Genomic DNA, 14985 nt, shown 5'->3' on the forward strand with positions numbered 1-14985 from the left:
AGCTAATTAGTGACTCAGGATTTGACTCTAGGTGGTCAATTTCCAGAGTCTCTTTCTCACTGCACCACCATGCTGGAATAGGCACGTAATGGACCCCAAACCAAGATGAGTCCTTTGCCTTTGAGGAGCTTATTTTTTGCTTGGGGAAATAAAATATAACTCATAACTTACTATACTCAACAGGCTTACATTAAGCACTCATCCAAGCCTCAAGTGTGGCAATTATTTCGTTAAAATGGCCAGTCAGTATTGGGTACCTCCTCCGCTGATTCCAGAAGATTCAGTCTCATGCGACCTTGACAATTAAGAGGAACTAAGGATGTTAGGAATGCAAAATCCTCTCCATGGATCATCATTTATTTTGGAAACATAATTTATAACCCCTTATAACCCGACTAGAAAAGAGGAAACTGAAAGATCACAGTAAAAGCCAAAGAAAATAGTGATGTCTAGATCTCTTCAAAAGACAGCAAAGGAGTGAGTCAGGGGACATTTGGGATTCCCAGAATGATGACTGCATGGGATTAGAATATGTGTTAAGAAGTATATAAGCAGCAGGAAGTGAAACCACATCCAGTGCACCCATTGACTAATTTGAATAAAAGGGGGTGGTGATCCCAGTTTCTCATGGGTTCTGTCTAGGAGGCAGGGCTTTGTGTAGACAATGACTGTGCAGAAGCCAAGCCAAACCTCTTAATTTTTCAGGGTGGCTGGTTGGCCTGGAATTAGGAGTGCTTTAATCACCTCCTCTTCACCCCATTGTGAGGGAAGGATTTCCACCCTAAAGTCATGGAGATGGCCAAATGCATGACACCCAACACTAGACAAGTGAAATTGGCAGCAGTTTATTAGTCACATAATCATAGTTCCGGGGCAGAGTGAACAACCAGAGGTGGTAGGATTTCGGCTCAGGTGGGAGGCAGGCGTGCTTTGCGGTATCAAGAAGGTGAGGCGCCCTGTGGTTCCCACAGGAGGACATCATTGTCTTTTGGATAATTCCATGGGTGGCAGAGAACTTAAACCCATTACTCAGGGGTCAGCAGTAAGTGCCTCTGCTCCATTCGCTAAAGAAGGTACTTGTCCAGGTGACCTTTTCCATGGGAGTAGGTTGGGGAGAGAAACTTGCAGTTAAGCTGTTCTAGACCCTCCTGATTTCAACAGATGTCAACCAGCCTGTGATATTAGACCTGAGTTTTAGGCCGTACACTATAGGGTGAGATACATCAGCAGCTTTGCTGACTGCCCTTTGTCTCTAGATTTGGCACGTTCCTACCCCTGACCTGGTGAGACCATTAAGTGGTCTCATCTCCACCAACTTGGGACAGGAAATAACTCTAAAAATCAAGGCACCCTAAAGCTTTTCCTTTCTCCTGCGGCTGATCTTTCTGTGACTTCCCAAGATGAAGAGGAGGAGAGAAAAGAGAATCAGTTCATTTCACTGCATATTTGGGACAAATGTTTCATGGAGTAGGGAAAGACTGAAATAAAATTAAAACTGTTTACCACCACTCCTCATTCATTCTCCATGCAGTGATCAGAACGATCTTTTAAAAACCAAATATAATCTTACCAGGCTGCTACTTAAAACACTTCCATGGCTGTCCATTGGTCTTAGGATAAGGACAAACTCCTTGCCATGGCCCGCAAGGCTCCATAAAGTCCAGCCCCTGCCTGCCTGTCCAGTCTTATCTCATGCTTTACTTCCCCCTTACTATCTATGCAGTAGGCATCCAGGTCTCCTTTAAGTTCCGTAAACCTGCTATGCATTTTCTGCCCCGGGGCCTTCGCACATGCTCATCTTTCTGCCTAGAATGCTCTTCCCTACCCTATTCACCTAGTTAGCTAGGACTTAACCTTCAGGTTTTAGCTAAAGGGCTGCATCCTCAAGGAGGACCTCTCTGATCTCCCCAAAATGGTCAAATTCCCCTATTTTAGGTTCTCAGAGAATCCTTTTTCTTCTTCATCATGATCCTCTTCACAAAATGCAAATTTACATTTGAATTATTTGATTAATGTCCATCTCCTCACATCTCCATGACAGCAGCAACCTTATCTATCATTGGTCTCTAGTGAATGCCTAAGAGAAAACTCGCGTTCCTATTCTCTACTGTAATACTTCTGGGACCAAATGTTTGTGGAGTTTTCCCACACCAACCAGTTTTCCAACTCTCCAGACACCAACTGAGTGTCCTACAATTCAATTGCATCATTAACTCCTGGTGTTAGCCTAGACCCCATAGGTTGAGGCCTCAACCCCACAAGATTGTCCTCCACTTCAGGTGCCAGTTGCAAGTCCCAGGGTGTCGCCTGTACTTCAGACCAACTGGCTAAGAAATGGGGGTTCCCATAGCCCCCTTCTCAGGCTCAGTCATTTGCCCAAATGGTTCATACAACTCAGGGAAACCTTTGTTTGTATTTACTGGTTTATTATGAAGGATATAATGATACAGACGAAGAACCAGATGAAGAGGTACATAGGGCAAGGTCCAAAAGGGTCCTGAGCACAGATGCTTGTCCCTGTGGAGTTGGGGTACAGCACTCTCCTAGCATGTAGATGTGTTCATCAATTCAGAAGCTCTCCACATCTCATAATTGAGACATTTTTAGGGGGACTTCATCACTTGGGCACAATCAGTTGTTAACTCAGTTTCCAACCCTTCTCCATTCTGGAGGATGAGAGAGTGGGGCTCAAAGTTCTAAGCTTCTGATCATGGCTTGGTCTTTCTGGCAACCAGCCCCCATCCTGAAGTTAGGAGCCCACCAAGAGTTGCCTCGTTAGAACACAACACACTCTTATCACCCAGCAAATTCTAAGGGATTTAGGAGCTCTGTGTCAGGAATTGGGAGTAGAGACCGAATATATGTCTTATTATGTCATAGTTCCTCAATGAATATATGTTGAATGAAAGTGTCAATGAATGAATTGTGATTTGGGGATCTCCTGAGAAAAGGAAGTAAAAGGAACACTTCAGTAATCAAATTATACATTATTTTTTATAATAAAAACATTGATATTTTCTTATCAAAACATATTACCTAGTTAAGACATGTACATTGCCAAACTAGAATTAGGAAGTGTTTAAAAACTGGTGCCCTCTGAAGAGAGAAATGCAAGTTCTTTACCAATTCTACATGAAACCAGCTAATGTTACTAGAAAGACATGAAGTAGTGAATACTGGGCAATTACCATATAGAATAATGGATTTAAGTATAAGAAAATAGGTCCTACAAAGTGTGATTCTCCTTGGGATGCCTTTGCTGAGGACATTATTATTATTTTTTTTATTCTTATGTTAATCCCCATACATTACATCATTGGTTTTAGATGTAGTGTTCCATGATTCATTGTTTGTGCATAACACCCAGTGCTCCATGCAGTATGTGCCCTCCTCAATACCCACCACCAGGCTAACCCATCCTCCCACCCCCCTCCCCTCTAGAACCCTCAGTTTGTTTTTCAGAGTCCATCGTCTCTCATGGTTCGTCTACCCCTCCGATTTCCCCCCCTTCATTCTTCCCCTCCTGCTACCTTCTTCTTCTTCTTCTTCTTTTTTTTTTTCTTAACATATATTGCATTATTTGTTTCAGAGGTACAGATCTGAGATTCAACAGTCTTGCACAAGCTGAGGACATTTTATGCAGTAGACTAAAAACAAGATACAAATACGATGCATGTTACTGTACGAAGTGTCAGACATTTTACACACCATTGACATAACACATCACCCTCTCACCTAAAGCATCTGTGGGGAAGGTGAAGGAGGATAGTAGGTGGATCCAGTGACTAATTGTCATTCCAAATTCTGACTCCATTTGGGGCCTCTAGAGGTGATAGAAACACACTAGGGATAGGCACCCCAAAATAAAATAAAATAAAGGTATAAAGTTTCAGAGGTTTATCAGAATGGAAATCTGTAGCTTGTACATAGAATTCTAAGAGTAAAAATTTAAATTCTGAAGAAGTCATATATAATGCACTCTTAAATATATATATCATACATATAAGAAGTCATATATAATCTACTATCTCTGAAAGATAGTAAAAAAAAAAAAATGAAAGTTCAGTCTGGCCTAGTTTATTCCTGAGTTTAAAGCCAGATAAAATCCTGGGTCAAAAAAAGAAGTGTTTTGCTCATATTTACTTTACATGAATACAGTAGAAAGCATCTGGTTTTTAAAAAGTATCAAAATGGCACATTAGAATATGTATTAAGGAAACTCATACATCCTTCATCAGTTATTGTGTTGAATAGTGGTCTCTATTTATTCTTTAAAAGAGTTGTTTAGAAATAATCAATTCTAATACCAAAACCATGAAAAGGAAATCCTGAAGGAGGATCCTAAAACCTGACTATCCATTTTCATATTCTTAGTGGTCGATGTACAGAAGTGGTAAAAGTTTGGGTGTGAGTTGCTTTTTAAGTAGCATCCAGACTGCGTCCATTCTAATTGGCTGCAAAGTACAGGATGTTAAAGGCATAAAGGTGGCCTTTTTCCATTTTAACAGCAGTAGCTACTTCCAGTCATAGTAATAGGCTGTGTGTTAAAATGTATCGGGTAGTTCAGCAGTTAGATTGGATGGATTCCAGGGCTGGTCTGGTGGGTTACCTCATTTGGTCCGCAGCCCTGACAGGACTGCCGAACAGAGACCTAAGCCCTGGTGGGGCTTCAGGGGTGGTCCAGGCTCCCTAAGAACCCTAGAACCGCAGAAGGTATGGCTGAGTCTGTGTTCCAGTGAGTCACGCTTGCTCTCTGTCCCGGTCATCTGTTGCTGCATAACGAACAACCTGAAACTTAGTGGCTTAAACCAACAGTTTTGTTCTGTGGGTAACCTGGGAGGCGTCTCACACAGTGGCAGTCCGATGGTAGCAGGGCGTGGAATCATCTGAAGGCTTCTTTTCCATGTCCAGTGACTACGTTTGGATGGCTTGGAAGCTGGGAACTGGTCAGGCATCTCTGTTCTCCATGTGGCTTCTGGAGCTTCCTCACAGTAGGGTGGTCTGAGGAGAGTCAGACTTTGGTATGGGGCAAGCTTCCTTCACAGCAGACGTGGGCAGGACCGGAAGCGGAAGCTGCCAGCCTCAAGACCAAGACCCCGAAGCCGGCACAGCGTCACTTCCACTGTTGGATAAAGCGATCAGAGCTGCCCACATGCAAGAGGAGGAGACATAACCCTTAGGTCCTGAGGGTCAGGTGCCCAGGAATTTGTGGCCACCATTAATCCTCCACAGCCTCCAGCCAGCACCCAAAGGGTTTGTTCATAGTTGTACCTTATCCCAGTCTGGCCTCATAAGGAGCTGCTTTGCATTCATGTAGCTCTTTGTGCATTAACAAGGAAGTTCGTGTACGCTCACTCAGTTTGTCCTCCCGACATCTCTGTGGGATCACAGTTGGGGTAGGAAGGCAACTGAGGCACAGAGTTAAAAGCCTAGGATCACACAACTTCCTAGGGACAGAACTGAGACACAGATCTGAATCTCTCGACTCTCAGTCCATGCTGAGGGATTCTGGTTTATTTGTTTGTTTGTTCAGTCTGCTCTCTGACATATCTAGAGCTGCAGGAGCAGAAAACACATTTCCCTTTGGTTGAACATTTGGCCGCAGATCTTTGCAGGTCAAGCTCAGGGTGCAAACAAAGGAAACGTTAACACGCCTGCTCAGCCCTGTGCCATCAGTAAGGACTCTGGAAGCCGGTGTACCGGCCTTCACTCTTGGGAAACTCTCTCCGGATCCTCCAGCGGCAGCAGCTGGGCAGGATGGCAAAGTCGGCGAGGTCCTGGGAGCCGAAGCGCCAGGTGGCGTAGCACCTGTAGGCACAGTGCCGCAGCCGGCTGTTAGAGTTTTCATCCAGCTCCAGCAAGGGCTCCTGGTAGAGCAGGAGGAACTGCAGGAGCTGTCGGGACAAGACGAGCTTCCTGAAGGGCTCTGAGGTGGTGATGCAGGCACCCGCCTTTTTCCGACAGCACAGTTCTTCCAGGCATCTGTGGCTCTCGGGGAGCTGGGACGGGAGGCAGTGTCCACACTGGCACCAGTCTGGGCTGTTGCTGGATCTGGGAGCCGCTTCGTCACTTAACAGCTGGATCTCCTCTGCTTGTCCAGGAATAGGGGATGGGTCACGGAGAGATGGGGGCAGCCTGGACAAGTCCATTGAGGGTCTCTGAAAAAGTCAAGTTACCAAACCCATCAGCAGTGACAACCCCTAGGGTTCTAGGTCCTTTATTTCTGTCATTAACTTATAAAATTACACTTACTATCACATTAATACCAGTAGCTATCATTTATTAAATGTATATATCAAGACTATCCCAGTGTTTTATAAACTTGCCCCGTTTAGCCTTTGAAGAACCTCATGAGGTATGTGTCCTTCTCTCCACTTCATAGATTTAGGAAGTGAAATTCAGATAAACCAGGCCTCAAGGCAGGTATCTCCTGTTCATGGAGACCTTCTTGCCCTGATCCTTCCCCCCACCCCATCTAGGTAGTTCCACCCCCACCCAGGTCACTCTCTTAGTGCATCATGAGATGCCGTGTTCTTCAGAGTACTATCACTATCTGAAGTGATCCTATTCATTAATATGTCCTCTGGATGGTTCTTCTTCCACATGAAAGTGCGGGGGGGCCCTGTCTGCTTTGTTACTGCTGTATCCCCAATGCCTAGGATAGTACCCAGCACATAGTAGACAGTAAATCTTTGTTGATTTTGCTCTACTCTCTCCTTTTCCACCAGCCTCCCTCTTCCAGTAAATTCATTTGTTATCCTCCAAGAGGAGTTGCCATAATTGACATCATTTATATCTGTTCTTTGTAACATATACCTTCATTCACCAGACAAAGTTTGAGTGAGTACATTAAAATTAAATACTTCCTATACATGAGCACTTACAGCAGCACTATTAACAATAGCCAAAGGGTAAAAACAACCCAAATATCCATCAACGGATGAATGGATAAAAATGTTATGTCCAGGGGCGCCTGGGTGGCTCAGTCGTTAAGTGTCTGCCTTCGGCTCAGGTCATGATCCCAGGGTCTTGGGATCGAGCTCCGCATCGGGCTCCCTGTTCCGTGGGAAGCCTGCTTCTCCCTCTCCCTCTGCTGCTCTCCCTGCTCATTCTCTCACTCTCTCTCAAAAAAAAAAAAAAAAAAAATGGTTTCCAGGGACTAGGGGGAAGTGGGTGTGAGGAGTGGCTGCTGAATGGATGCAGGGTTTCCTTTTGGGTTGATGAAAAAGTTCTGGAACTAGATAGTGTGATGGTGGCACAGCATTGTGGATGAGATTTTGAATTTTAAATGTCACTGAATTGTACACTTTACAGTGGTTAAAATGGTAAATTTTATGTGTATTCCCCTCCCCATCCCTCAGCTCATGTTATACCCAAACCCGATAAGGACATTACAAGAATGGAAAAACTTTGGCCAGTGTCTCTCAATAAGAGACATAAAAATCTTAAATATTAGTGAATCGAATCCAGCGATAAATACAAAGAGTAATTTATTACCTTCAAATTGATTTTATTGTAGGAATGCAAGTTTGGCTTATCATTTGAAAATCAATTTCTGTAATTCACCACATAACAGAAAAAAGAAAATTCATTGAACATTTTTTAAAAAGCAGAAAAAAGCATTATTTTAAAAATTCAGTATTAATTTATGATAAAAATTCTTAGCAAACTAAGAACGGAGGAGACTTTTCTTAATCCAGTAAAGCATTCTTTAAAGCCCTACAGCAAATACTATAGTGAAATATGAAAAGCTTTCTTCCTGAGATAGGGAATGAGACAAAAAGATGTTTGCTATTAACCACTTCTAATCAGTGTTGTACCAGGGGTCCTAGCAGGTGTAATGAACACCAGGAGCTGGAAGAGGCAAAGAAGGATCCTCCCTTAGGGCCTTCAGAAGCCCTACCAACACCTTGATTTCAGACTGCCAGCCTCCAGAATTGTGAGAGAATGAATTTTTGTTGTTTTCGGCTACTTAGTTTGTGGTGATTTATTATGGCAGCTGTAGAAGTCAGTTAGTGAAGATGTCCAGTGGTTAGAGCTGCTGAGGAGAGCAGGAATTAGAACACCCCCTTTAGAGAATGGTTTGATAGTATCATATGCCAGCCTTCTGACCCAGCAGGTCCACTTGTAGGCACCACATGTTTACCATGGCAGCATTTCTGCATGAGCTCCAAAGTGGAAACTACCCAAATGTCCACCAACAATAGAAGGGATAAATAAATTGGTTGTTTGTAAAATGGAAATTATACAACGAGAATGAACTATTGCTCTATGCCATGTCATGGATGACTCGCAAAAACATACTGAGTGAAAGAAGTCTGACACTCCACAGAGTATATACTGAGTACATACAGGATTCAAATTTTATAAAATCCTGGAAGAGATAAAACTAACCTTTGGGTACAGAATAACGATGACGTTTAAGGGAAGGTAGTGATTGGGTGGAGGCGTGAAAAGGGCTTCTGCTAATATTCTGAGTTACATGTACTTACTGTGTTAAAATTCATCAATTGCGATTTCCACAAATTTATAGCTATATTTTTATTTATTTATTGTAAAGATTTTATTTATTCATCTGAGAGAGAGAGAGAGAGAGAGCGCATGAGCGGGCTAAGGAGCAGGGGGAGAGGGAGAAGCAGGCTCCCCGCTGAGCAGGGAGCCCCATGTGGGGGCTCTATATTGGGCTTGATCTCAGGACCCTGGGATCATGACCTGAGCCAAAGGCAGATGCTTAACTGACTGAGCCACCCAGGTGCCCTGCTATATTTTTATTTAATAGTAACTTTTCTTTAAAAAAAAAAAAAAAAGACTAAATGTTTTAACTTACTGGGAGTTTTTCACCTTCGACATTTTGCAGACTTTTTCCGAGTAGCTGCTGGTCCACCATCCTAATATGGGATTCATCCACAAAGGACACGTATTTTAATGTCTAGGAAAAGAGGGTTAAAAATTTTACCCATTTTTGTACAGAATTATCAACAATCACATCCTGAACATATCTAAAGGCAAGTGTTATTCCTATTTACCAAATGACAAACTGTTAGAAGCTGACCAAAAACTCTTGCTAGCCAAGAATGAATGATTTCTGAGTCCAAAGGTAAATCAGCAGTGAGACCCTGTGCACCTTAATATGTGGACTTCAGAGTCTCCACAGCTTACTGCCTGATGACTTTAGGTCTCCCACGTGCTCTGTAAAAGTCCTTTTGTGTTCCCTCAATTTCAGTTACTCTAGATTGAATATCCCTAAAATTTTACTGTTGCAACTTAAATTATTTATATTTTTGCTGACTTTCATCCTATCTTGAGCTATGAAATGGTAATTATTTTTAGTTGCAAAAATGAACTTTCATTTCAAATTGTATAATACATGTACAGCGGCCCGTGAATCGTGTCTTCAGCTGCTGGGAAAGGACAGTAATGTTCTTATGAGGGAAAGACAAAGACCCTCTTTGTTGTTTGAAGTACTGGAGGTTTCTCCTTGATTGGGAGAAATCATGGAATCAAGTGTAGGGGACCTGCTTAGTAGAAGCCTAATTAAACAAATCAAAACAATACAGATGAGCTCAAATTCCGTTTGACTCGTCCCCCATCCTAGGTTCCTTTGTAGAAGGAATCACTGTTGTCACTTTTGTGTGTACCTTTTTGTATACATATATTATCCTCCCTATACACCTTCATGCATGTGTATAATAAATGTAGAAACTATATAGAGCATATATAAAATATATAGAATGTATGCATGTTATTTGTATGATTATATATAAGCACATGTATAATATACATGTAGAAAATACATGGGATGAGTTCATATCATATGTGTAGTTGTCTTTTATCATATCATGGTATATATCATACCGTATATATTGTCCTATAGTTTTTTTTTTTTCCTTTCAACAACATGTTTTGGATATTTGCTCATGCCAGTACCTATAACATAGTGGTTATGAAGATGAATTCTGAAACCAGCCTGCCTGAGTTGGAATTCCAGCTCCCCCGCTACTAGCTGTATGACTTTTGGCAAATTATTTAACCCTCCTGCACCTCAATTTCCTCATCTTTAGAAAGATGACAGTAGCACCTATTTATAGGGTTGTGTGAAGATTCTATGAATTAATATATATAAAGCACTTTGAAGTTCTATAGAAATGTTTGCTCTTATTATTATCCACGTATTCTTTTAAACTGGTGCCTGGTGCTCTTTGCTATGGACTGGTCATAGTTTCTTTCACCATCCACCTGTTGGACATTTGGGTAGATGCTCTTTCTTGAGGGTAGGTATGGAGAAGTGGAAATGCCAGGCTGTGAAGTATGTCCCATCTAAATGTTATTAGATACTGCCAAATTGTTCTCCAAAGTCACTATACTATTTTTTTTGGCTGTACCAATTTAATAAATCTAACAAAACTGCCAAGTCCTAGAACATAAACATTTGTTCTCCCTCTATCTTGCCTCTTCGTTTTTGTTTCTGTTCTTCCCTAAGACCAAAGGATTCATCTGAGAGATGGTGGATCAGGGTAGAGTCCAGAGACTTGTCCACTATGGGATTACACCTGTGATTTGCGCCTTATTTTTGCATGTTTCTCAGTGACCTGACCGACTCTCTGGGTATTTTGGCACCTACTGATGCGGTGAGCCTTACCGGCTTTGGCTCCACAATGGGCTTATACTTCTTCCTGTAGTAGTATTCATTGACTGCACAGTATCCACACCACTTGCAACAGGGATAAATGCGGGATCGACAGCATTTACTTGAGTAAGTGTTGATGAGGCAGTCGATGAACAGAGTGGCCTGGGGAAAACCCAGATCGGTGCCATGTTAGTGAGATTTCTTTTTGCCAAATCACTTTCCTAAAGTATGGAAAAGAGAATCCCTTACCAAACTAAAGTAGGAGATGACTGAGCCAACGTACACGGCCAACTGGATAATGTTAAATTTTCCTCCCTGAAAACAAATGGGAAGGTGACTTGGTTGACATTCAGAGCAATGCTCTTTTGCTCTACCATGTAATTGTCAGCTCCAGCAGAGGAGGGAGTCTATGTTCATGGCAACAGAGACTGCAGACTGAAAATAGGATTCCTGTTCATCCTGTTCTTGCCTTCTGGGATGCGCTCGAAAACATGACTGTTTTAAACAAAGAAGCACTGGAACCCACACACTGAGTTTGTTGTTTTTCCATACAAGGTGAGAGCTTCAGACAAGTTTTCCCTAAAAGTGGTTTGAGATTACCTTGGAAGCAGAGGGAAGGAATGTCTGCACACTCTTCCCTTAGGTGTCCTCGTGGTTTTTCTTCTCAATGATCTTTCCATTCTCTCAGCTTCTATCCCATTGACTCTTGTGTTGCTTACCACCATATGACATAACATATAACATAAATAATACAGTTTTGGACAAGGCGTTGTGGGCATCTATGGAGTTTTGCATGCCCAGTATCCCCTCCCTCCTTCTTATGGAGACAACACCCCAGTTTTCCTTTGGAGAACCATCTCTGTCCATACTTGGTCCATATAGTTTGAGAGGAAGGGGCTGGTTCAGGGCAGGTCCAAGACCAGCCACTGAGAGTATGGTGTGACCTAAACATAATGATCAGTTCAGCACAGGGCACGTGGCCCATATTGGGCCAGTCAGAGCCAAAGGCATCTGCCTGAATCCTTTGCTGAACCTTTTAGCAAAGAGATATTCTCTTTTTATTGAGACTGCTGGACCGGTAAGATATAAGGAGCTGCCAGAAACCACCATGTAGACATGGCCAACTGAGGATGATGCCAAAACAGAAGAGAACAGATACAAGAAATGGAGGGAGGCAGATTCCTAAGGATGTTGTTTGAACATCTGGATCCAGCCATGCCTGAAGCCTGAAAACTGCCCCTGGATTTTTCAGCTATGTGAGATTTAAAAAAAAAAATTTTTTTTTCCCTAAGCCAATTTGAGTTGGCTTCTGTTACTTACAGAGTATTTTGCAAAAAGGATTTCTTTCTTTCCCTCTCTCTTTTTAAGCATCAGAATATTTTTAAAGTTGAATATTCAGTTTTCTTCCCAATCCTACTCTTGTAGTGATCAGATGACTTCATCGTGGACAGGACCCCAAGGACATTCCTTCCCCCTCTTATCCCACATGCAAGATGCACAGTGCCAGCTATTGACTATGACCGAAACATTCACCCCTTGAGGCACTACAGCAATAATTAGGACACAGTCACAGGAATGGAGGTGCCAATGGCTGGGAGCAGAGACTTACGGTGCCAAAAACCAGAATGTCAAAACGGATCCCAAAGACTTTTATCAGAGTCCGTTTTTCAACGTTGTTTTCCTTATAGTACTTGGCGTATCTGTAGGAGGAGAAGGATCCATGTTTATAAAGATCTGTATGAACGTGCTGGTAGTTCATGAAAGGAAAACCCAAAACAGGAGCTGAGCTAGTCTTCCTTGTTCATCTTCTAGCTCTGCTGCAGTTGGCAGAGGGAAGAACATAATCCAAACCCACAAATTACTCTCTTGGAACCAAAGCACCACTTCCCACATTGCCTCCTCTTCTTCTACCATCACAGAGTGATACAAAATCTGCTTTCCATTTAAGATTAAAGTGAACAATTTTTTTTTAAGATTTTTTTTTCTTTTTATTTATTTATTTGAGAGAGAGAATGAGATAGAGCATGAGAGGGGGGAGGGTCAGAGGGAGAAGCAGACCCCCTGCCGAGCAGGGAGCCCGATGCGGGACTCGATCCCGGGACTCCAGGATCATGACCTGAGCCGAAGGCAGTCGCTTAACCAACTGAGCCACCCAGGCGTCCCTAAAGTGAACACTTTTTAACTAATACAGTATTAACAACAAAAACTATTAACAAAAATAGTTTCAAGCAAATCTGATTATTTCTTAAGGGAGTTTGGCTTCTAGAACAAAGTGGGGTGGGGATCCTAGATACTAATGGCTGGATTGGGGCTAGGTGCCCCTCAAGCAATCTGTTCTAATTGCATTTTCTTAGATTCTGTATTTGTCTATTTGCATCTGTTATCACAGGGCCAAACCAACAGCCACCATTGTTTACATCTTCCCTGTGATCCAGCTTTTGCGAGTGCCTGAAAATCATGTTACAGACCCTCTGACCAATCTTGAATCCATATCCCCAACCACCCCCTCTCACTCACCCTAACACACGAGCCAATATTCCCCCTGCGCCAGGTCACCCAGGGCCAAAGTCACCCAGGTCCAGATACCCACAGCTAGAGAATGCACCTGTAACCCAGAGCTTGCCCACATTACTCAAGCAGGCCAATCCTAGGCTGTTGCCCTGCCCTGCCTTGCCTGTCCCATGGAAAATACGATGAAGGTTCTGGGCCATGCTTTCCCCTTGATCCTTCCATCTCCTGACCAAACCCAGTGCTTCCCCTGTGGCCCTGTGTGGCATGGTGTGCCCTTCCTCTTGGGAAATGTAAGTAATAAAGTCCTTTCAGTATCAGTGACCTCTCCATGTCAGTACTCACCCACCTTTATAAATTAAGACTCGGGCACAAATCATAATTGCCCCAAATATGCAGCTCTCACCAGTGTTACAGTCAGGAAAAGCAGAATGTTTTGTTTTCATGGATAATTAGGAAGGCTTAAACCACACACCTCGCAAAATTTTTCAATCTGTCCCTCCCCGTGAACCACCTTTTGGAGGTTGTTTTTAGGTAAGATATTTTCTTTCTGAGTTACTAATTCACAATCTATTTACAGGTGTGGAGAGAGAAGAAAACAGAAGATAGATGCTCTGCCAGAATCCAGTGTGGAGTATTTGAAACTCCTATTTTTTTTAACTCTCAAAATGCGATGTTGAGATTAGTTAGATATTCTTAGGTACTTCAACACCTATTTCTGGCCAGAGGGGTTTTGATTTCTTTGCTTCTGATTGTTCTCATTCCATGACAGTTCTTTCTTGTGCTGCTCTACTGAGTGATTTATTTTTTAATACACAAAGCAAAGGGTCTTGGGACAGTGGTTCTTGAACTAAGGATAAGAATCACTTGGGAAGTGTGTTCAAAGGTAGATTCCTGGGCCTCACCCCCCAGAAGGTGGTTTCAGAAGGTCTGAGATGTTTCTGGAAAGGTGCCACGTGGATCTGGTGTGCGTGGCTAGTGGTCTACACTCTGAGAAACACTAGGCCCTGAGCAGAATGGTTTTTTTGCACACTGTAACGGTTTGAATAATGCCCCTCCCCACCCCCCAAGAAGGTAGGTCCAAGTGCCTAACCCCTGTGCCTGTGAATGTGACCTTATTTGGAATAGGGTCTTTGCAGATGAGATGAAGGATCTCAAGATGAGATCATCCTGGATTTAGGGTGGATCCAGTGACTTGTGTCTTTATGAGAGAAAGGAGAAGAGAGTTGAAACAGAAACACAGAAGAGAAGCCCACATAAAGATGGAGGCAGACATTGAAGTGATGCAGCTTCAAGTCAAGGAACACAGGGAGCCACGGGAAGCTGGGAGAGGCAAGGAAGGATCCTCCCCTAGAGACTTCAGAGAGTGTGTCCCTGCCGACTCCTTGATTTTAGACTTCTGGCCTCTAGAATTGTGAGAGAATACACTTCTGTTGGTTTTTTTTTTTTTTTTTTAAGATTTTATTTATTTATTTGAGAGAGAGAATGAGAGACAGAGAGCAAGAGAGGGAAGAGGGTCAGAGGGAGAAGCAGACCCCCCGCTGAGCAGGGAGCCCAATGTGGGACTCGATCCCGGGACTCCAGGATCATGACCTGAGCCGAAGGCAGTCGCTTAACCAACTGAGCCACCCAGGCGCCCACCAAGTTCATGGTCATTTGTTACAGCAGGCACAGGAAACTGACACAGGCATAGGCCCACTCTGAACCAGAGAAGTGCATCAGGCATGCAGTGTGGGCCTGCCCTGCTTTATACGTGCTGTAAATAAACGGAATCCCATGTTTACCGAATACGGACCTTTTGTCGTGGATCTTTGGTAAAGGACAAAACTCTGTAACATGATCAGCTTCTT

General features: G+C 43.0%; 2 protein-coding genes across 2 annotated transcripts in view; one reads left to right on the forward strand and one right to left on the reverse strand.

The window, feature by feature from the left end:
• The window catches only part of IFT81 (intraflagellar transport 81), a 182113-nt gene that overhangs the window by 18784 nt on the left and 148344 nt on the right, over window positions 1–14985 (forward strand). The window lies entirely within an intron of this gene.
• Window positions 3614–14985, reverse strand: part of P2RX7 (purinergic receptor P2X 7) — a 43949-nt gene continuing 32577 nt past the window's right edge. The window contains exons 9-13 of the mRNA XM_045887695.3: window positions 12237–12327; window positions 10877–10942; window positions 10640–10789; window positions 8828–8929; window positions 3614–6158 (exon numbers count right to left, since the gene is read on the reverse strand). Coding sequence (XP_045743651.1) covers window positions 5673–6158; window positions 8828–8929; window positions 10640–10789; window positions 10877–10942; window positions 12237–12327 — 895 coding nt within the window. The 3' untranslated portion in view covers window positions 3614–5672. The remainder of the gene's footprint in view (window positions 6159–8827; window positions 8930–10639; window positions 10790–10876; window positions 10943–12236; window positions 12328–14985) is intronic.

This window comes from Mirounga angustirostris, unplaced genomic scaffold (assembly GCF_029215605.1).
Source record: "Mirounga angustirostris isolate CCGP_5_RB_7025 unplaced genomic scaffold, mMirAng1.0.hap1 SCAF_14, whole genome shotgun sequence".
Lineage (NCBI taxonomy): Eukaryota > Metazoa > Chordata > Mammalia > Carnivora > Phocidae > Mirounga > Mirounga angustirostris.